At 38.2% G+C, this 22,830-nt stretch overlaps 1 protein-coding gene across 1 annotated transcript in view; it reads right to left on the bottom strand.

Moving 5' to 3' along the window:
• POU6F1 (POU class 6 homeobox 1) overlaps positions 1 to 22,830 on the bottom strand; it is a 392,830-nt gene that overhangs the window by 229,105 nt on the left and 140,895 nt on the right. Inside the window, exons 2-4 of the mRNA XM_053708223.1 lie at positions 19,008 to 19,102; positions 18,282 to 18,447; positions 12,687 to 12,796 (exon numbers count right to left, since the gene is read on the bottom strand). Coding sequence (XP_053564198.1) covers positions 12,687 to 12,796; positions 18,282 to 18,447; positions 19,008 to 19,061 — 330 coding nt within the window. The 5' untranslated portion in view covers positions 19,062 to 19,102. The remainder of the gene's footprint in view (positions 1 to 12,686; positions 12,797 to 18,281; positions 18,448 to 19,007; positions 19,103 to 22,830) is intronic.

Here is a 22,830-nt window from a genome sequence, read left to right on the forward strand (position 1 = left end):
AAAAACTTCCACCAGAAATATTGCTACGCTTAAAGATGTGAGGAATTCACATCCTACTGTTTTACTCTCTATTCCAGTAGCCCACTAACCTCGGTTTAAACCCAACAACCATTCTGGAATTCAAATTCCCTACCGCAAATATCGGATGAACAACTAGACAAATTAAATGCGCCTATCACTAGAGAGGAGGTGGATAAAACTATAATGTCGCTTTCCTTAGGAAAAGCTGCAGGTCCTGACAGTTTACCCATCAAATTCTATAGAATGCTCAAACCTCAATTAATGCCAATACCCTTGATCTTTTCTCCAGATACCTCCAGAGAGAGGGGTCTCCAGCACCTACATTTTCGGCAGCATATATAACTCTGATCCCCAAGCCAGGGAAAGATAGTCTTCTCTCTGAATCATACAGACCGATTTCTCTACTGAAATCAGACTATAAAATTCTGACCAAATTTCTAGCAGAACGGTTAAAAATTTTCCTATTGAATTTAATTCACGAAGACCAAACAGGATTCATGTTCGCTCACTCCTCTGTAGTTAATGTGCGATGAGTTTTACAAGTAGTCCAGCATTTTTGTAATAAGAGACAAAACAGCAAAAATACTGGAGGCCTTCCTGCTGTCTTTGGATGCAGAGAAGACCTTTGATCAAGTAGAGAGGGAACACCTTTTCTCAACCATGCTCAAATTTAACTTCGCTGGTCCTTTTTTGTCATTTATTAAAAATCTTTATAGCTCCCCAATATATAATATTTGTGTCATGTTTTCCCCCACTGTACATCTTCAGAGGGGTACCAGGCAGGGTTGCCCCCTATCCCCCCCTCCTTTTTAACCTGGCCCTAGAGCCACTGGCAATCAAACTACAACAGACTTTCCCTGGTAATGATATTGCAGGGGCTCCCAAACATCTTGCTCTATACGCAGATGACATGCATTATTCGTACAAGATCCAAAGACACATATTACACCCATTTTGGTGGCTCTACAGGACTTTGGCTCTTTCTCTGGCTACAAAATAAACATGTAAAAATCAGAAATCCTATGGTTGCAACGGAATGAGAAGTAAGATTCCAAATATCCTTTTACTGTTGCTAAACAAACTATAACTTATCTTGGTATACAGATCTCAGTTAATCCTAACAAGCTTTATACTACAAACATTACCTCTTTATGCTCTAAACTTCATAACCTGATGAGAAGCTGGAAATCACCCCGATTATCACTTGCTGGAAGGTCTTCTTAAGATGGTGGTTCTACCTCGTTTATTAAACCTACTACTTATGTTACCCCTACTACTAACTAAAGTTGATGTGAAGCTGCTGAATTCAGCGGCACGCTATTTTATATTGAGAGGTGGAAAACCTTGTATATTTGCAGATAAACTAAGTGTGTGTTATCTTAATGGTAGTCTGGCCCTCCCAGACTTCAGGCTATAAAATTGGGCAGCCTTGATTCTTCTGGTTTTAGCTTGGCAAGCAGGCACACATTTTTTTATAGGCACAATTTGGAACAGGCATTCTTTGGTGGTATATCTCTAGCCGACCTCCCTCGTATATCTAACCTTAAAAACATAAAAAATATAGGTTTCAACCTACTCTATAGGGACCCGCAAAGAGCATGGCATCAAGCACATAAGTTTCTGAAGAAGTCCTGCCACACTTCTACATACTTACCTATTGGTTGAAACCCAGATTTCCCTGTGGGAACTGATACGCTGCCTTTCTCACAATGGGAGAAGCGAGGCCTAAGCACTATCACTACTATATTAGATCCACTGACACGCTCAATAAAAACATTTGCCTCTTTGCAAAGGGAATATAATCTCCCAAACACTCATTTTTACGCCTACCTTCAGCTATGTCACTATGTGGGGGTACTGGTCAGAGACAATGCATACATTTGGGATGTATCTCCCTTTTGGCTTACACAGGCCTTCTATAAAATGGGCAGGTTCTCTCTTTCTGAAATATACCAGGTCTTTTTACTAGGGATGCACCGAAATTTCGGCCACAGAAAGTTTTGGCCGAAAATGGCATTTTTGGTTATTTCGGTTTTCGGTTTTTTTTGCCTTTTATTTTCGGTAAAATTATTGTGTAGCACATTTCAAATTTGATGCCAGCCTAGAGCTGCTGTTTGAGTTCATTCCTTGACTTACTGTTTTGCATATAATAATAGTTTTCTAGGACTATACTTTATTTTGATAATTGGTAAAAAAAAATAAAAAAATCTGATTCTGTTACACAGAACTAAATAAAGAATAATACTAGCGATACACCAAAATTTGGGCCACCGAAAATGTGCAGTTCCAATTTCGGCCCAATTTCAGACCAAAATGGCTAAAAATGTACAGCCCTCCCCTGTTCTATTGAGTTACATGTCTATCCTTAATAATAATGATATTTGAAACCAGCAGTGCCCTTTTTTTTTTTTTAGAAGGAAACCAAAGTTCTGAATACAGTATTCAAAGGGGCATAAGTAACATGTTTATAAACACTTGATATTATCAGACACAGCCCTAAGCACACACAGTGAATATGTATAAGCCTTATATACAGTGCTCATACATCAGCCTCTTGTTCGTAGACATTCTATTCGCTTGAGGCAAATATGCGTGCACACTATATATGCATAAGCCCCAAGCTCGCACACAGTTGGTACAAATTAGCACCCACCAGACAGTGTATACAAAAAAAGCACAGTAACTTTCTATAACCACCTTGCACGTAAGGTCATAGCTAAGTCCGGTAGTCCTGGTGATAGGTGACAGGCAGACTCCATTTGAGGCTCTGGACATATAATCTGATGGGTCAGTGTGAGACCCGAACCAGGAACTAGGTGGAGATACAATGAGAGGCGATCAGGTGCAGCCACGCCCATCGCATGGATAACTACACTCAAAAACAAAACACATGTCCACCTCCCTTGTAGAGCTCCACCAGTTTGACTGCAGATCACGCCCTACAGTACAAGTGACCACGCCCATTTGTTGGAGCTTTCCCGCCTACAAGCTCTCTCAGCTACACACACACACACACTGTAGTTAAAAAAGAAAAAAAAATGGTTTCGTTTAGTTTTTCAGCCAAGGGCATCCTGAATTTTCGGTATCGGTTTCGGTCCAGAAATTTCATTTCGGGGCATCCCTACTTTTTACAAAAACACCTGCAACTTCTCCAGCCACTGCACTTAATAGGAGAGGAGAGGGAAGGAGTCTGAGAGATTACGTGGATGGAGGCTCAAGACAGCTCAGAAAAAACAAGGAAAGCCACCTTGTCTGCAGTATTCAGAGAATCCCAGGTTCGGATACTTCCCAGGGCATATCTGACGCCAAGAAGAATGGCCTAATGGGCAACTAATTGGCTTAATAAATATACTAAATGCTCCTTAGACTCCACAAACCTAATGCACTATATGTGGACATGCCCAACAATAAGACAATTTTGGAGCAAAACCCAATACTGGATTCACAAAAAAATTAATATACCAATTACACTACAATCAGACAGCATATTATTTATGCAGTGGTAATCGCAGCATAGATAACTTGACTCTGTATTAAGCTTGATAATTTTAATTGCCAGAAAATGTATCTTCAAACAGTGGATTAAGAGGATAGCACCCTCTCTTTTTAAGTTAAGAAATATGTTAAAACTACAGTTGTTCACCGAATAATTGGATGTGAGAGTAGATATACAAAATGGAATAAATCTTTACCTAAGAAAATGGCACAGACTAATCCTAACATTTGAGCTACAAATACAGAGACAAATTCTTTTACCATTTTGAGATACCACCATATTCATAGAAGACTCCTTAAAGGGACCCTTAACACCTGACTTCTAATAATCCCAAAAACCTACTTTTTCTTATTAAACAAAATAAAGTAATCACTGCTGCCTATTTTATCTGTTCCTCTTAGCCCAAACTTTTGAAGGAGATTGTTTTAAAATACAGTGTTGAGGCAGTGCTTGATTTCCTATGTAAGCTGCCATATTGTAGCGTGCGTTACAGGGCTCAGTAGTCACATGATACACACACCATATTATCTATGCATACACAGTACTTAGAGGAAGGAATCACATCTCTCTCTCCCTGCAGCATGTGAGCAGTGAGGGTATAAATATATTTCATTTCCCTGTTAATGTATATAAAACATGTTATGCAGAAATTTAAATAAAATACTTATAACTACTGTGTTTATGTTTTTAACTCCCCCCACACACACAGGTTTTTTTCTCTCCTCAAACTCTGTCCGTAAAGTTTTATGCTCAGTAAGCACTTACCAGAGCAGGTTCCTGTGTTATTATTGTAAAACTACTGACTGCTCTGGGAGGAAGGGGGATAGGGAGGAGGAAGCTCCCACGGACTGCATGCTGCATATCATTAGTTCAAAAGACTTCTTCTTTTCATGACCTCTCCTCCTGAATGTAAATCACTAAGGACTGACACCCAGCATAAGACGTTTAGCAAGGATCGTATGCATTATCTATACATTAACAGGGAAATTAAATATATTTATACCCTCACTGAGAAATAACTTTTCAGACACTGCAGCTCACACGCTGCAGGGAGAGAGAGATGTGATTCCTTCCTCTAAGTACTGTGTATGCATAGATAATATGGTGTGTGTATCATGTGACTACTGAGCCCTGTAACGCACGCTACAATATGGCAGCTTACATAGGAAATCAAGCACTGCCTCAACACTGTATTTTAAAACAATCTCCTTCAAAAGTTTGGGCTAAGAGGAACAGATAAAATAGGCAGCAGTGATTACTTTATTTTGTTTAATAAGAAAAAGTAGGTTTCAGCAATTTTTATCAGATGTTTAATGTCCCTTTAAGGGGAGAATGGTCTCACATATTCTCACCTACGTGAAATATATTGACATTTAAGGATAGCCCTCCACTCCCCCCCCCTTTTTTTCTCCACATGCTGGGTTCTGTCCTTGGTAGATAATTTTGAATTGTAGACCCACTTGTTGCACAAAACATTTTGGGGCCTAGTTATCAAGCCGTCAACCTCAAATACGCTGGAATTCCGCAGCGTATTTGTGGCGAGGCTGATACGCCTTAGTTATCAAAGGCTCGAGACCGGCAAAAGTAGAATTTTGTGACGTAAGCTTCGATCCACCGGACTCAGTCCGACACAGATCGATTCTTACGTCACTCCAGATGTTCCGCACACAAGTGCGGCACATTCTCACTACTTTTGCTAGTTATCAAAAAACTAGCAGGTACGCTCTGCACTTTTACGGCCCAGCGTACCTGGTTTTCAATCCGCCACCCCTGGAGGCGGCGGATCCCATAGGAATCAATGGGAGTCTGACCATAGCGAAAGTACAAGTTCGCTGCTGACAGACATCCCATTGATTCCTATGGGAGCTGTCTACACCTAACACCCTAACATGTACCCCGAGTCTAAACACCACTAATCTGTCCCCCCCTACACCGCCGCAACTAAATAAAGTTATTACCCCCTAAACCGCCGCTCCCGGAGCCCACCGCAAGCTACTCTATACATATTAACCCCTAAACCGCCGCTCCCGGAGCCCACCGCAACTATAATAAATGTATTAACCCCTAAACCGCCGCTCCCTGAACCCGCCGCAACCTATATTAAATGTATTAACCCCTATCCTGCCCCCCCTACACCGTCGCCACCTATAATAAATTTAATAACCCCTAATCTGCCCCCCCTACACCGTCGCCACCTATAATAAATTTATTAACCCCTATCCTGCCCCCCACTACGCCGCCGCCACTGTAATAAAATTATTAACCCCTAAACCTAAGTCTAACCCTAACCCTAACGCCCCCCTAACTTAAATATTAATTAAATAAATCTAAATAAATTAACTCTTATTAACTAAATGAATCCTATTTAAAACTAAATACTTACCTTTAAAATAAACCCTAATAAGCTACAATATAAATAATAATTATATTCTAGCTATCTTAGGATTTATTTTTATTTTACAGGTACCTTTCAATTTATTTTAACTAGGTACAATAGCTATTAAATAGTTATTAACTATTTAATAGCTTACCTAGCTAAAAGAAACTGAAATTTACCTGTAAAATAAATCCTAACCTAAGTTACAATTACACCTAACACTACACTATACTTTAATAAATTATTCCTATTTAAAAATAAATACTTACCTGTAAAATAAACCCTAAGATAGCTACAATATAATTAATAATTATATTGTAGTTATCTTAGGATTTATATTTATTTTACAGGTAACTTTGTGTTTATTTTAGCTAGTTAGAATAGTTATTAAATAGTTATTAACTATTTAATAACTACCTAGCTAAAATAAATACACAATAACCTGTAAAATAAATCCTAACCTAAGTTACAATTAAACCTAATACTACACTATCATTAAATTAATTAAATAAACTACCTACAAATAACTACAATTAAATACAATTACATAAACTAACTAAAGTACAAAAAATAAAAAAAGCTAAGTTACAAAAAATAAAAAAATAAGTTACAAACATGTTAAAAATATTACAACAATTTTAAGCTACTTACACCTAATCTAAGCCCCCTAATAAAATAACAAACCCCCCCAAAATAAAAAAATGCCCTACCCTATTCTAAATTAAATAAAGTTCAAAGCTCTTTTACCTTACCAGCCCTTAAAAGGGCCATTTGTGGGGGCATGCCCCAAAGAAAACAGCTCTTTTGCCTGTAAAAGAAAAATACAACCCCCCCAACATTAAAACCCACCACCCACATACCCCTAATCTAACCCAAACCCCCCTTACAAAAACCTAACACTAATCCCCTGAAGATCATCCTACCTTGTCTTCACTCAGCCGAGCAGCGATGGAAACGAAGTGGACATCCGGAGCGGAAAAAGTTAATCCTCCAAGCGGCGCTGAAGAAATCTTCCATCCGATGAAGTCATCATCCAGGCGGCGCTGAAGAAAAGTCTTCGATCCGGCCGATGTCATCTTCAAAGAGGCGCTGAAGAGGTCTTCTATCCGGGCAATGTCATCTTCCAAGCCGGGTCTTGAATCTTCCTCCCGCCGACGCGGAACCTCCTTCTTCACCAACGGACTACGACGAATGAAGGCTCCTTTAAGGGACGTCATCCAAGATGGCGTTCCCTCAATTCCGATTGGCTGATAGGATTCTATCAGCCAATCGGAATTAAGGTAGGAATATTCTGATTGGCTGATGGAGTCAGCCAATCAGAATCAAGTTCAATCCGATTGGCTGATCCGATCAGCCAATCAGATTGAGCTCGCATTCTATTGGCTGATCGGAACAGCCAATAGAATGCAAGCTCAATCTGATTGGCTGATTCCATCAGCCAATCAGATTTTTCCTACCTTAATTCCGATTGGCTGATAGAATCCTATCAGCCAATCGGAATTGAGGGGACGCCATCTTGGATGACGTCCCTTAAAGGAGCCTTCATTCGTCGTAGTCCGTCGGTGAAGAAGGAGGTTCCGCGTCGGCGGGAGGAAGATTCAATTTATTTAATTAATTTAATGATAGTGTAGTATTAGGTTTAATTGTAACTTAGGTTAGGATTTATTTTACAGGTAATTTTGTATTTCTTTTAGCTAGGTAGTTATTAAATAGTTAATAACTATTTAATAACTATTCTAACTAGCTAAAATAAATACAAAGTTACCTGTAAAATAAATATAAATCCTAAGATAGCTACGATATAATTATTAATTATATTGTAGCTATCTTAGGGTTTATTTTACAGGTAAGTATTTATTTTTAAATAGGAATAATTTATTAAAGTATAGTGTAGTGTTAGGTGTAATTGTAACTTAGGTTAGGATTTATTTTACAGGTAAATTTCAGTTTCTTTTAGCTAGGTAAGCTATTAAATAGTTAATAACTATTTAATAGCTATTGTACCTAGTTAAAATAAATTGAAAGGTACCTGTAAAATAAAAATAAATCCTAAGATAGCTAGAATATAATTATTATTTATATTGTAGCTATATTAGGGTTTATTTTAAAGGTAAGTATTTAGTTTTAAATAGGATTCATTTAGTTAATAAGAGTTAATTTATTTAGATTTATTTAATTAATATTTAAGTTAGGGGGGCGTTAGGGTTAGACTTAGGTTTAGGGGTTAATAATTTTATTACAGTGGCGGCGGCGTAGTGGGGGGCAGGATAGGGGTTAATAAATTTATTATAGGGGGCGACGGTGTAGGGGAGGCAGATTAGGGGTTAATAAATTTATTATAGGTGACGACGGTGTAGGGGGGGCAGGATAGGGGTTAATAGGTTTAATATAGGTTGCGGCGGGTTCAGGGAGCGGCGGTTTAGGGGTTAAACTATTTAGTTGCGGAGAGGTGCGGGATCAGTAGGATAGGGGTTAATAACTTTATAATAGAGGGCGACGGTGTAGGGGGGGCAGGATAGGGGTTACTAGGTATACTGTAGGTGGCAGCGGTGTCCGGGAGTGGCGGTTTAGGGGTTAATACATTTATAAGAGTTGCGGCAGGGTCTAGGAGCGGCGATTTAGGGGTTAGTAACTTTATTGAGTTGCGGGAGGCTCCGGGGGCGCCGGTATAGGGATAGAACAGTGTAGTTTAGTGTGAGTGCTTAGTGACAGGCTAGCAATAAAGCTGGGAAAAAGCCAAAGAGCAGCGAGATCGGATGAGTGATAACTGTCACAGTCCGCTGCTCATCGCCCCGCAGCTTTTTGACAGCTTTATTTGATAACTTAGGCGTATTTTTTCAGGTCCGCGGCGGCGAAGGTAGGCGAGCTTAGGCGGGCGTATTGGGCCGGCGAAGCCAGAAAAGTAGACGACTTGATAACTACCCCCCTTTGGCAGAAAATCTATATGTGAAATCTATATGTGCTTCCTGTTTATTTCATTGGTTAGTTACTGTTTGTTATATAAGGATTGTATTTTAATGGATAGAAAACCCCAACATTTTCTTTCATGATTTGGATAGAACAAACAATTTTAAACAACTTTCCAATTTACTTCTATTATCAATTTTGCTTCATTATCTTGTTATCCTTTGCTGAAGGAACAGCAGTGCACTACTGACAGCTTGCTGAACACATCCAGTTAGCCAATCACAAGAGACAAATGTGTGCAGGCACCAATTAGCAGCCAGCTCCCACTAGTGTAGGATATGTGCGTATTCATTTTCAACAAGTGATACCAAGAGAACAAAGCACATATGAAAATAGAAGTGAATTTAAAAGTGTCTTAAGATTACATGCTCTATCTGAATCATGCAAGTTTAATTTTGACTTTCCTATCCCTTTAAGATATAAAATCTTGAAAGGGAGAATCCAACACATGAGTTGGCTAACTCAAATATTGCATTACCACTAACAATTGATTAATTGGTTAATACTGTATCAATGTACACTGCTCAATATGAAGTAACTCCTAACAATTGTCATGTATGTTTGTTTTTCTTCTTTCAATAAAAAGAATAAAAAAAACAAACATGACAAAAATCACAGCACACTGTCCCTTTGACTATCACTGTTTCATTGATATATTTTAACGTGCATGCAACCTGCAGAGCACATGATGACAGGTTGAACAGATTTGCATTTACAGACATTCTCAGGGAGCCATTGGTATCACTTCTGGGTGATGTGATAAACTTTATCAATAAAGTGATATATGTCACTGTCTTTTCTTATTGAAAGCACACATGGCATATGTATGTATGCTACATAAGGTGGCATGAATCAGCAATAGCTTTTATTAGAAGCATTTTTATTATACAAGAGAATTGCAAAAGTACTTCTAAATCAAATGCAAAAAAGTGCATTCTTCATTTATTTTCCGTATGTACCCAAAATAACATTGGCTGAACCCCAGATGTTCTACCTAACAGACAATTTAACAATAGTAGTGCTGTAGGTGAGACAAAAAATTGATCAAGCCATTCGCCTAGATTACGAGTTTTGCGCTATAGAGGGTGCAAAACGAACGCAACAAAAGTTTCGTTATTTCACCCTCCATAGCGCTACCATTACAAGTTTCTGAAAAGCCGCCTTTTGCGTGGGATATGGTTGCGATAAGCTCCATACCGCACAAAAGCCAAGGGCTGTTTTGACGTGCTCGTGCACGCTTTCCCCATAGACATCAATGGGGAGAGAGTGTTAGAAAAAAAACTAACACCTGCGATTGTGGAATGAAAAGCTCAGAAACGCAAACCTATTGATGTCTATGGGGGGGAAAAAAAGTTACTCCCTAACATAAACCCCTAGTCTAAACACAATATTGGCTAACCCAATACGTTAAATAGTGGACTACCATAATTTAGACAAATATGTACTATTAAAATCAAATTAATACTATTAAAATCAAATTAAAAACAGAGTTATTTAGAAACAGATTGGAATGATGTTCCTAATCCAAATAATAAAAATGAATAGATGATGGTAGGTGATAAGAACCATTACTAGAGGTATACAAGTATCAACACTAAACAGATATAAATAAAAATAAATTGATATTGTCCTCCAGCAGGGATATATTAGAAATATTATATCCTCTCAGCAGGGATATAATAAAAAGATTATATCCTCTCAGCAGGCAAAAAAGAATTGAGCCAATATGGGTGAACGTGTACACATGAAAAATATAAAAAAAATATATAAAAATATATAAAAAAAGTGATTGGGGCGAAAAATGGTGAAAATGTGAAAAAATATAAAAAATATATATAATATATAAAATATAAAAATTATAAAAAATCAAATAAGATGTCTTTGAAATATCCCCACCAGGATTTGTGATGCATTTTATTTCTCCAGGATCATTTATTTGGTGAGTTATACACCAATTAGCTCCACCTATAAATGGCATTTTGTACATTGTAGATTTCTTTCTTGTTTCTTTCTTAGGTTTATTTTGTATGGAAAAGTACCATTAAACCATCAGTGGGATATCCAGACACCACTAAGAAATTTCTTCTATCCCATACTACTGGACATTAATACAACATAGATAAATCCACCAGGCCTATATACTTTTGGACACTTTGATACAATAATATATTTTTTTTTGGACACTTGGAATTACACAGAATTTGGACATTAATATTTGATTTTTTATATTTTTATATATTATATATATATATATTTTTTTTCACATTTTCACAATTTTTCACGCCAATCACTTATTTTTGATATATATTTTTGAATATATTTTTTATATTTTTCAAGTGTACGCGTTCACCCATATTGGCTCAATTCTTTTTTTCCTGCTGAGAGGATATAATCTTTTTGTTATATCCCTGCTGAGAGGATATAATATTTCTAATATATCCCTGCTGGATGACAATATCAATTTATTTTTATTTATATCTGTTTAGTGTTGATACTTGTATACCTCTAGTAATTGTTCTTATGACCTATCATCATCTATTCATTTTTATTATTTGGATTAGGAACATCATCCCAATCTGTTTGTAAATAAATCTGTTTTTAATTTGATTTTAATAGTAAATATTTGTCTAAATTGTGGTAGTCCACTATTTAACGTATTGGGTTTCCTGTTAAGCATACATTAGCCAATTTGGCGCTCCTATATTGCATCTATCTGTACTGTATATCTAAGATCCGGGTTTGGGGTCCTTTTATAGTGTAGCATGTATGTTAAAACCAGGCGCAGTCTCCTACATGAATTGTTTCCCTTGTCTAAACACCCCTAATCTGCTGCCCCCGACATCGCAGACACCGAAATAAAGTTATTAACCCCTAATCTGCCGCTCACGACATCGCCGCCACAAATAAAAGTTATTAACCCCTATTCCACTGCTCCCTGACATCGCCGGCACTATAATAAAAGTTATTAACCCCTATTCCCCCGCACGCCAACATTGCCCACACTATAATAAAGATATTAACCCCTATTCTGCCGCTCCCCGACATTGTCGCCACTAAATTAAGTTATTAACCCCTAAACCTTTGGCCTCCCACATCACCGCCACTAAATAAACCTATTAACCCCTAAACCCCCCAAATCGCAAAAAAATAAATAGGGAAATAGGGGTTAATAGCTTTATTTTAGTGGCGGCGGCGGCGGGGAGCGGCGGAATAGAGGTTAATAACTATTATATTTGCTGGGATGTGGGCGTGCGGCAGATTAGGGGGTTAATACATTTTAAATAGTGTTTGGGATGTGGGAGGACAGCGGTTTAGGGGTTTAGGGTTAATAGGTAGTTTATGGGTGTTAGCCTCACCGCACAACTTGTAATACCGGCGCTATGGAAATCCCACTCAAAAACTTTTTTTTTTTTTTTTGAGTGCAGGATTTTTTTTTGAGTTACAGGCTAAAATGCTTGCGGTATTGCTATACCGACAAGACTCATAATGGCTGCGTTACTGTTTTTATGCTGAAATTGCCATTTTTTCAGCGTTAAAATTGGCTCTAGGTGATAGGGAGGTAAAAAAGGGTTATTATTAAAGAATATCAAGACATTTTAATATGTATAATGTATTAACTTTCTCTTTAGTAACATTTCTGAACAGTTTCTATATTAAAACAATTTATTTGCTAACAACAGAATTTATGAAGTCTAGGTCAAAATGTTATTCTGTTCTGGGAGATTACATCCTGTATTCTAAAGGACTTACCAAAATGCTTTAGTTAGGACATATTACCTCAGAATTAACTGCTGCCTAAAATGAATATGTGAATACGAAACTTACCTGGGGTGCTGCTTGCACAGCAAAGGATGCTAGAGCTGGCTGAGGCTGGGTTGACACATTAGTGAGCAACGATGAGATAGCAGGAGAAACTAATCCAGTAGAAGACTTTGCTTCGGACAAAGAAGGAAAAGTGATGAATTAATACATAAAATGCAGAACTGCTGAAATTCATGTAGTGTACTGTTTTCAATTATTGTCTCTTGTGGTCAATGAATGACAACTCAAAGCAGCCTGGATGGCAGCTTCACATTTTACTGCCTTCAGCACTACACTTCAATGATTAATTACAGCAACAATTAAAAACAAAAAGATAGCTAGAAGAGACAAAATAAAGTATTTTTTAATTGCTAATAGCAACATGGGAACAATTAAATAAATAATGATTTAGGGCATATATACGAGTATACTGGAATGCCTACTAAATTATGTAAACCAGCTATTCAACTCTCAGGTGTGTAACATGGTGGACAAACAAAGTAAAAATGAAATATTTATGCAGAATAATATTTAAAATGGGAACATGGGACACTGTCTAATGGCAAAAATGAAATGATTTGCGACTTTCATAAATAATTTTTATCAACACAGATCCACATTCTTAAAGCTTTTATTCAAGTCCTTAAAGCTTTTCATCTATAGTTCAATTTTATTGATAGTTTGTAAAGATCATGTTTCTTTAATGAGATTTCCAAGATCTCTGGGTTCAAAGGGACATAAAAATACAATAAGAAAATGCTCTAATGCATTGGAGTATTTTCTTATTGCACTATTGTTTGCATATAGCTATGTGTTTAATTCCCACAAAGGGGGATAAAGTCACCTCTAGAACAGCAATGCACTGAGCTGGACATAGGCTGGTGATTGGCAGCTACACACATATGCTGCTTACATTTGGCTCACTGGCCAGTTTCCAGCTCAGGATTGACATTGTATTGTGGCTCTGTGGTTGACATTAAAGGGCCACTAAACCCAAAATCTTTCTTTCATGATTCAGATAGAGAATAGAAATTTAAACAACATTACAATTTACTTCTATTATTTATTTTGCTTATTTTTTTTAGATATCCTTAGTTGAAGAAAAAGCAATGCACATGGTGAGCCAATCACACAAGACTTCTATGTGCATCAACCAATCAGCAGCTACTGTGCATATCTAGATATGCTTTTCAGCACAGAATATCAAGAGAATAAAACAAATTAGATAATATAAGTAAATTAGAAAGATGTTTAAAATTGCATTCTCTTTCTAAATCATGAAAGAAAAAATGGGGGTTTCATGTCCCTTTAAAGTGAATGTAAAGTTTCATGAATGAGTTACCGGTTTTTAAAAATACTATTAAAAACAGGGGCACTTTCATTCAATAAACTTTACATTGCAGCATTTTTTTTGTTTAATACTTACCTTTTTCAGCAGCAAAGCCGAATCGGCGATCCCCCGCCCGCTTCTCATGCTGTACTTAGCACAGCAATGACGAAACTGGCTTCCTACAATCACAGCGTGGTCTCACGAGATGGACACCCTGGGGTGCATGCCATGATTGGAGGAAGCCGGTTTCGTCGTGCGGGGGATCGCAGATCTAGCTTTGCTGCAGAAAAAGGTATTTTAAAAAAACCACTACAATGTAATGTTTTATGAATGAAAGTGCCCCTGTTTTTAATAATATTTTTAAAAACCGGGCACTGATTCATTGAAGTTCACATTCACTTTAACTATGTGTGAACTATGTTAAACACATAATTATAGGCAAGCCGTGGTACTGTAGGAAAATGCTTAAATTCATCAGAGCATTGAATTTTTATGACCATTTAATACAAACCTCTTAAAAACTTAAAGAAATAAGATATAGAAACAAACTACCAATTAAATTATAGTACAGTAATATAATGCCCTAAAACAAAATATTGATTCTACCAGAACCCTATCAGGGCTAAATTACGAGTGACGCCCTAACAGTTGGGCGCAAGCAATAAGGGGTTTATTGTGGGTGTTTGCGTGCGTTGTGATACCGCAACTTCAGAGCTCTGGTTAACTGTTACGCAAGAGAAAAAAGTTGCACAAAATACATTAAAAAGTACAGTTACACTCATAATAAGACCATCTAATAAAAATTATTTAAAAAGTTATAAGGGCTCAAAGATATGAGGTCTCAGGTGTTAGAGAAAAAGAAAAGGACTGCAAAGGGCTTTAACATAGAGTTACATACATATACATGTCTAAATATATATATATATATCTTTATATCTTTATATGTTTGTACATATGTATTTATATGTGCATATATGAATGTATTAATATATATTTTACCAAAAACGTATCAGATATATATATAAAAATAAGTATTTATAAATAAATACAACATATTCTTCTATGCGAAGAACAATGGAATGTGAAATATTCATATTTCCTTTCTGTTTAGCACACTTGGTTAAATGCAATCAGGTTTGTGTGACTTGTTGGGTGTTAGGTTGTTTTTCCCACTTTTCATGCTCTATTGGTTCGTAATATTCTGACTATGGCTTTTTGCGTGGGTAGGGTTAGCGCGCAAGCTAAAACTTTTTACTTTCAACTTGTAATGCACACAGTACCGAACGCGCACAAAAACATAATTTATGCTTACCAGGTAAATTCCTTTCCTTCCAGATAGGGAGAGTCCACGGCTTCATTCCTTACTGTTGGGAAATACAACACCTGGCCACCAGGAAGAGGCAAAGACACCCCAGCCAAAGGCTTAAATATCAGTACCACTTCCTCATTAACCCAGTCATTCTGCCGAGGGAAAAAGGAAAAGTAGGAGAAAACATTAAATGGTGCCAGAAAAATAAAATAAATAATAGGGGACCATCCATAGACAACAACAAAAAAACGAACGGGGGCCGTGGACTTATCTGGTAAGCATAAATTATGTTTTCCTTCCAAAGATAGGGAGAGTCCACGGCTTCATTCCTTACTGTTGGGAAAACTATACCCAAACTCCAGAGGACACTGAATGAATAACGGGAGGGAACGAAAAGGAAGAGGCAGACCCTATTCTGAGGACACCACAGCCTGCAAAACTTTTCTCCCGAAAGCTGCTTCAGCCGAAGCAAAAACATGAAACTTGTAAAAAATTTCAAAAGTATGTAAGGAGGACCAGGTAGCCGCCTTACAAATCTGATCCATAGAGGCCTCGTTCTTAAAGGCAAAAGAGGAAGCCACTGCTCTAGTAGAATGAGCCGTTATCCTCTCAGGATGTCCCACTGTTTCATAAGCTAAGTGGATGACACTCCTTAACCAAAAAGATAGGGAAGTCGAAGTAGCTGTCAGGGTTGTTTCCCTGTTTTGTTTGCCATGTGTTGCTGGCAGCCATTTTACTCACCTCTCTTGCTGACTATGGTGCTTGGTGTGGGAAGCTGCACATTTCCTGCACTTCCTTTTATGGCCAGACTGGTGTGCATCATCTGTGTGAGACAGGATGCAGTCTCAGAATTGTGATGTCATCACTTATTATTTAAAGGGCCTCTGTTCAGTATGCTTTGCCTTTGCGTTGTCTCAGACCTGTTTGTAAGAGTTCCTGTATATTAACCTGGCTGTCTGACGTCCTTCCTGGTTCCTGATCCCTGGCTTGTTCCTGACTCTGCTGTTTTCCTTGTTCCTGATTCCGGCTTGTCTGACTATTCGCTTTGGCTCCTGACTCGGCTCGTCTGACTACCAGCTCTGGTTTTGACTCCTGGCTTGTTATTTTACTTGTGGACTTTTTATTAATTTTTTGTTATTAATAAAGGTGTGATTATTTTTGCACTTCTCGTCTCAGTCTGATTCCTGGCACCCTGACATTACACAAAGGCCATGAATCCTGATGGTGCTAATAATCCAGCACCATCTGTCTAATTTAGGTATCATGGGTTCTTCAGGCAGCGTGGCCTCTGGAACTTCTAACGTAGACAGAACCTCCTTTAATAGAAAATGCAAGTGCTCAGTTTTAAATCTTAAAGACGGTTCCTTCGCAGAGGGCTTAGACGCTAAGGACTCCCACCCAGAAATTTCACCCTCTAAAGCTACAGAGGTTAGCTCATCATCGGATAACTGGGACATAATAGCTAAATCCGATAAATATTTAGATGACTCCGGGTCAGGAGAGCTATGTGTAACCTTTCTCTTGCGTTTGTTAGAGCGAGGTAATGCACTGAGGGCCGCAGGCACCGACGTTTGTAACTGCACGGCAAAGTCCGCAGGAAGAAGGCCCCCTCCGGATGGAGGATTAGATGTGCTACGGGGAACTGAATGTGGACAATGTAGCAAGGGTAGTAATCTCACGGGACGATGAGTCCTGAGAGGTAGACAGCTCAGAGGGACTAAGAGTCTTAGCAGGCTTGTCTACCTTCTTAGACTTTATAACGGTGTTAAGGCATGTGGAACATAATTGAGTAGGCTGGAAAACCACGGCCTCCTCACAATATAAACAGGTATGATTTAGTACAGAAGGAGTACCTTCTAACATGTCAGAGTCCTCCATAGCTCAGGTTATACCCACAGAAGTACACAAATAAAAACTTTTTTTACTATAGAAAACTGCACCTTTATACTACCAATGGCTGGGGCACTCACCACCTCCTAGACCCAGACAGTTAACAGAGAAAAAGCTCTCCTCAGGTTCAAGTTTCAGCCGAAATGGAGAAAATGAACATAGACCACACCCGGTCACATGGAGTGCAAGACAGTACTTCCCCTGTTATTACAAGTACAGCAAGTAATAGGAGCTGTGCAACACTTTCAAAAACGAAAGTGAAACTTAAAAGTGAAACCTGTTTGTTCCAGCCAAAAACACACAGTCTATCAGCCCAGGAAAAAAATCACACAAAGCAGCATGTAAGTAAATAATACACGGATTAATCAACCCCAACTGTTCAATAAACCCCCTTTAGAGGATATTAACCCTGGAACCTATCAAGCTATAAAGGAGCCACACTGTGACCATGTGTAAAAATTGAAACAATCTTACCTCCAGGATCCATGCTGTGGAACAGAACACAGCCTCTCAAGTGTGACAGTCTCAAGTGTGGCAGCACTCCAGACATGGACTTGAGTGAAAGCAGGCAGTGAAACTTGTCAACACTGATTGCTTAGGAGCTGTTAGCAGTAGTCTGGATGGTATCGCAGAAAAACTTTCCCTGCATCTCCTGAATCTAACTTTCATCAATACTCTCACTGAGAGGTTGACATGACTACTTAAAACTCCAGTCCTATCTCGAAGGGCAGTTACCCTTTTTTCAGGACTCTCCGAATCATCTGACATTTCTCTGCCACCTCCTAACGTGACGAAAGACAAAGAATGACGGGGTAATGAGGAAGTTGGAGGGATATTTAAGCCTCTGGCTGGGGTGTCTTTGCCTCCTCCTGGTGGCCAGGTGTTGTATTTCCCAACAGTAAGGAATGAAGCCGTGGATTCTCCCTATCTTAGGAAGGAAAAGCTTACTTCTAGCAGAGCAAGAGCTATAAATAGCTTTCCACTCATAATCTAGCCCTGAATATGTACCAAAAAAGCTCAAATTAAATTACAATTTGCAATTTTTTAAATTGTCCATGTAAATAAAAATATAGTATTAGAGGCTTCATACCTACAGATTCAGTGCATGAATTCTCTGAATGACATAGCACATCATTTGTGTCCTCAGGTTCTGGGCCAGAGGACTCCGAGGCCTTTCCAGACTCATCAGACTGTACCGGGGTATCAACACCAACTTCTAGCACACGTATGGTCTGATGACCAGACATGACAATCACCTGTAACATAAAACAAATGTCTGTAGAAACATAACTTTATGAATTCATATACAAGCATTTCTGTTCAATGTTAAAGGAACCATCATTTACATATGCATGTAGAGGCAAATCATTTGATCTGACAAACTGTGTGCTTTCACAGCAGTGGCTAAGTATGACAATTTTGCTTTAATGGGCAGCAAAGCACTAAAGCTAATAGCTGAACTGCAAATGGCTGCCCTTTGCAGACACTTTATAAAGGACAATAGAGAATAAGATTCTTTGAGTATTGCCAGTTCTTTGCCACAACTTGCAAAGACCAAAAAGATTGCATGAGACACATATATTTAACTATGGCCCTTTTTGTTTACCTATAGACACTATTTATAGGGAAAAACACATTAGATGTACATATTGTTTTAGCAGTTATAAAATCAGAGGAATAATTATTCAATCTGATTTACAAAATTCTTAATCAATATTAAAAGGTGTGAGAGAATATTGAATAAAGCAGCTTGGATGCTTTTTTGTTATCTAAACAATTTCCAAAGGCAGCCTAGTTAAAAAACGGAAGCACGTACCTGCTCATTTACTGTAAGAGGTGCATTGTGTTGTTGAACTGCTCCAGTATCCATGACTTTACACTGGAGCAAATGCTCCTCACCCTTCTTGCATTCTGAAAAATCAAGAACATAAATACATGTAACACTCTCAATAAATTAAACATATTTCTTATTTATTTGCATTTCTTATTTAAATCTGTCTGAAATTCTCAAGTATAAAATGATAAAATGTTCATTAAAACCAGTTAAAGGGATATTAAACCGGGGGGGCGGAGTCCGGAGCCCATGAGAGCAGTCGCACAAGCTTGCTGCTCTGGTCCCTATTCTGCAAAAATATACCTTTTCATATCACAATGCATAGCATTGCATCCTGAAAACCTTGCTAAACATTCCTTGGTCCTTTATTTCACAGAAGGTGCAAACCAAATTTACTTTTAGGAGCTATTTTCTCAACCAGGACCGGAGCTCTGTTTTGAATCTACATTGGCGGCGGCCATCTTCCCACCCTCGTGGCTACAGAATTCTCTGAATCTCTCCGGACTTACAAGAGATAGTGAGGACTTTTAACATCTTCTCAACCCCCCCGGCGGGTGATTCCTATTGACCTGTCGTTACAGAGCAGTGTTACCTCACTAATCACTGCAAGAGTGCTCACAGCCTTACTCAATATGCCCGCCTTACATCTTACAGAGAGGATGGATATGGAGGGTGCTACCATATTTCTGCAACAGCTGGACTACTTGCTCAAGGAGTATAGGGAGAACTTTGACAAGTCCTTACGTATGGCTCCCTGCCCTGGAACTACACACAAACTTTGCCTAGACCCTCAGCAGGATCACACTACTGCGGCAGGTGAGTGTTGCGGTGCTTTGGGGCCCCGGCACGTAGCGCTAACTCTGGGCGCGGTACACACAGATTTGGACACTGATATCTTGATTCTCAAGAGTGGTGGTGGTCCGGGCGGGGAGCTGAAGCTTCAAACAGCTACTGTGAATGTCGCTACCTTACAGGCAATTAGTGGTCTTACCACTACAGCGCCCGGCTCAAGCATTACAACAGTGGTTGGGGCTAAGAGGTATAATTACAGGAGATTCCTTCTGTTACATCTATCTCCAGCATTCTATCATGGGTTTACCTGCCAAACTGACCTCTTACAACTTCTGGGAACGCTCGGTACCTGTTTTGACATGTATGGGACTCTTGATACTACAATTAAAACCGGAGTGGGTTAAGAGAACATTTTACTTCATACTATCCCTGAGCTCGCAATGGATCAGCTTTATTGCCTGACTGAGGACTCTATGAAAGCTTATGTTACAATTTCTGAATATATTTGTTTATCCCCTTGTTCATATGGTTCCCTTTTCCTTCAAAATCACAGCTACGTGTTTGAGACATAGGATACTTTATGCATCCACTCTTTGAGACGATCTGTAATTATCCCCTACATTGTCATGGCTTTTACTTATTAACAGTGATAACAAAGTTTGAAACAACACTGCTATGTATTGCTCCACTATGTGCCACCTGGCATATCTCTGATTCTCACAAGGCGGGCTGGCTTTCTGCGGCCGAGGAGGCGAGCCCTTTATTCCTACTCCTGGAGATTAGTGCCATCTGTTCAGCTTGTTGTTATCGCTATGATCGTTATTACAATGTGTTGGCTTTTTATATTTTAGGTTTTGTGGATTGCACTAATGTTAAGGGGAGAAGCAATTCCCAATATGAACTTGGACCCATCTCAATCGCAGACTAGCATTCTTTGCTCACATACCATAAAATGTTCCCATTATACTTCACTGACCCTCAGTTATTTTAACCATCTGCATGCCCCCATCCCGCCCATATTGTACCTTCCATTCGCATAATATTTCTATCACAAATGTAGGGCGGGCGCCAAAGTTAAGATCGTTTACACAGCTACTCTTTATCTCCCCCATGATATCTATGCACCCTAGCATGTTTTATAGCTCTAAAATTATTATTGAACCTGTATTTACTTAAGCATGTTGTACTCTTTATCTCTCCCATGATATCTATTTACTTAAGCATGTTTCATAGCTCTACAAATAGTATAGCACCTGTATTTACTTAAGCACGTTTTACAGCTCTAAAAACATAAAATCTGAGGTTCAGTTGAGACCCATAAGAGGTCTCATTAGTATCATTGTACCTTCTACTGTTTTATTTTGCATGTTGTGGGGTCCAAAAGTGGCCTCTGCTGTGGAGGAGAAGGTCTATAACTTTGCTGGCATTTCTTTATATGTTATGTACTTGAATTTATTTCTGTATACCTTGCATGTATGTCATTTCATAAAACCTCAATAAAAAGTTTAAAAAAATAAATAAATTAAAAAAAAAGGGATATTGAACCCAGATTTTTTCGTTAATGATTCAGATAGAGCATGTAATTTTTAAGCAACTTTCTAATTTCCTCCTATTATAATCTTTTCTTCATTCTCTTGCTATCTTCATTTGAAAAGCAGGAATGTAAAGCATTGGAGACGGCCCATTTTTGGTTCAGAACCTGGGTAGCACTTGTTGATTGGTGGCTACATGTAGCCACCAATAAGCAAACGCTATCCAGGGTGCTGAACCTAAAACCCTGGCCTGTTAATTGTGGATAAATTAAAAAAGATGAGTGTTACTTTGTATCCTACAAAAATAACTAAGATGAGTTACATTGATTCCTTTAAAGATGAGTGATCATTTCTATCCTACAAAAATAACTAAGATGAGTTACATTGATTCCTTTAAAGATGAGTGATCATTTCTATCCTATAAAAATAACAAAGGTGAGTTACATTGATTTCTTTAATTGGCTTAAATATAGCAGGTTTTACTGCTGATAGACCACTTCATGTGGAATTAAAGTGAAGGTAAATTTTGGTCATTCATAATTCTGATTTCTAATCCTTTTATACTTTCAAATCCAGTCGCTATTTTTTTTTTAATAAAAATTTTGTTATTTATATACTTTTAAAACCACATTTTATTTACCGTGGCCTTCCGATTCTCCTCCCATTCAGAAGTTCCGGCTTTCAGATGCAGTGACGTATAGAGCGGTCCCACCCGCTCTATACGTGTCAAGTAAGCTCGTGCACATCGAGGATCGAGGATGCGCATCCTTAAATCACTATCACCATTGCGCATGCGTTAATTGCGGTCTTTGCTTTCAACTGTGCCTGACAAAGAAATTTGTTAATGCGCATGCGCGAAACGTGGACGCGCTCGCTTGGCCGCAAAAACTACAAAATGCTACGCATGCGCATATTGAACGATCCATGCTTACGTCAATTGACGGCCGCCTAACGGCCAAAGAATCAATTGGCTGTTTAAACAACGTGATCGTTGTTTAGAAAAAAAAAAATAATTACGGGTTGATTTTCGGATAGGCTATTCGAGGCTAAAAACATAATCTATCTAAGGTAACATTGAAATATACAAGTATTGATGAATGAAACTCCTAATAATTTGGATTGATATATCGATTTATTTATTACAAAACGTTTAAGTTTACCTTCACTTTAAGGTATCACTTTTATTTGCATTTGTTATATTATTTTTACAACAGATTTTTCACATTTTATCTGAGGAAATACTTCTTCTGTGACATAATTCAGTTAAAAAATATACCAATCATTTTGATTTTATTTACTGTTCAAACTTTCTAAAATACATTACCAAAGTTCTAGTTTTTTACAAAAATAGGGAACAAAATGTTCTGTGTGACTGATTTTTACACTATTTACTGCACTGCTGTGAATAATTCAGTTCCTATATAATGGTTCCTGTGTAGTTACTGAATGTGATTTGTCTCATGATCTTCTGGTAACTGAAC

This window comes from Bombina bombina, chromosome 3 (genome assembly GCF_027579735.1).
Source record: "Bombina bombina isolate aBomBom1 chromosome 3, aBomBom1.pri, whole genome shotgun sequence".
Classification (NCBI taxonomy): domain Eukaryota; kingdom Metazoa; phylum Chordata; class Amphibia; order Anura; family Bombinatoridae; genus Bombina; species Bombina bombina.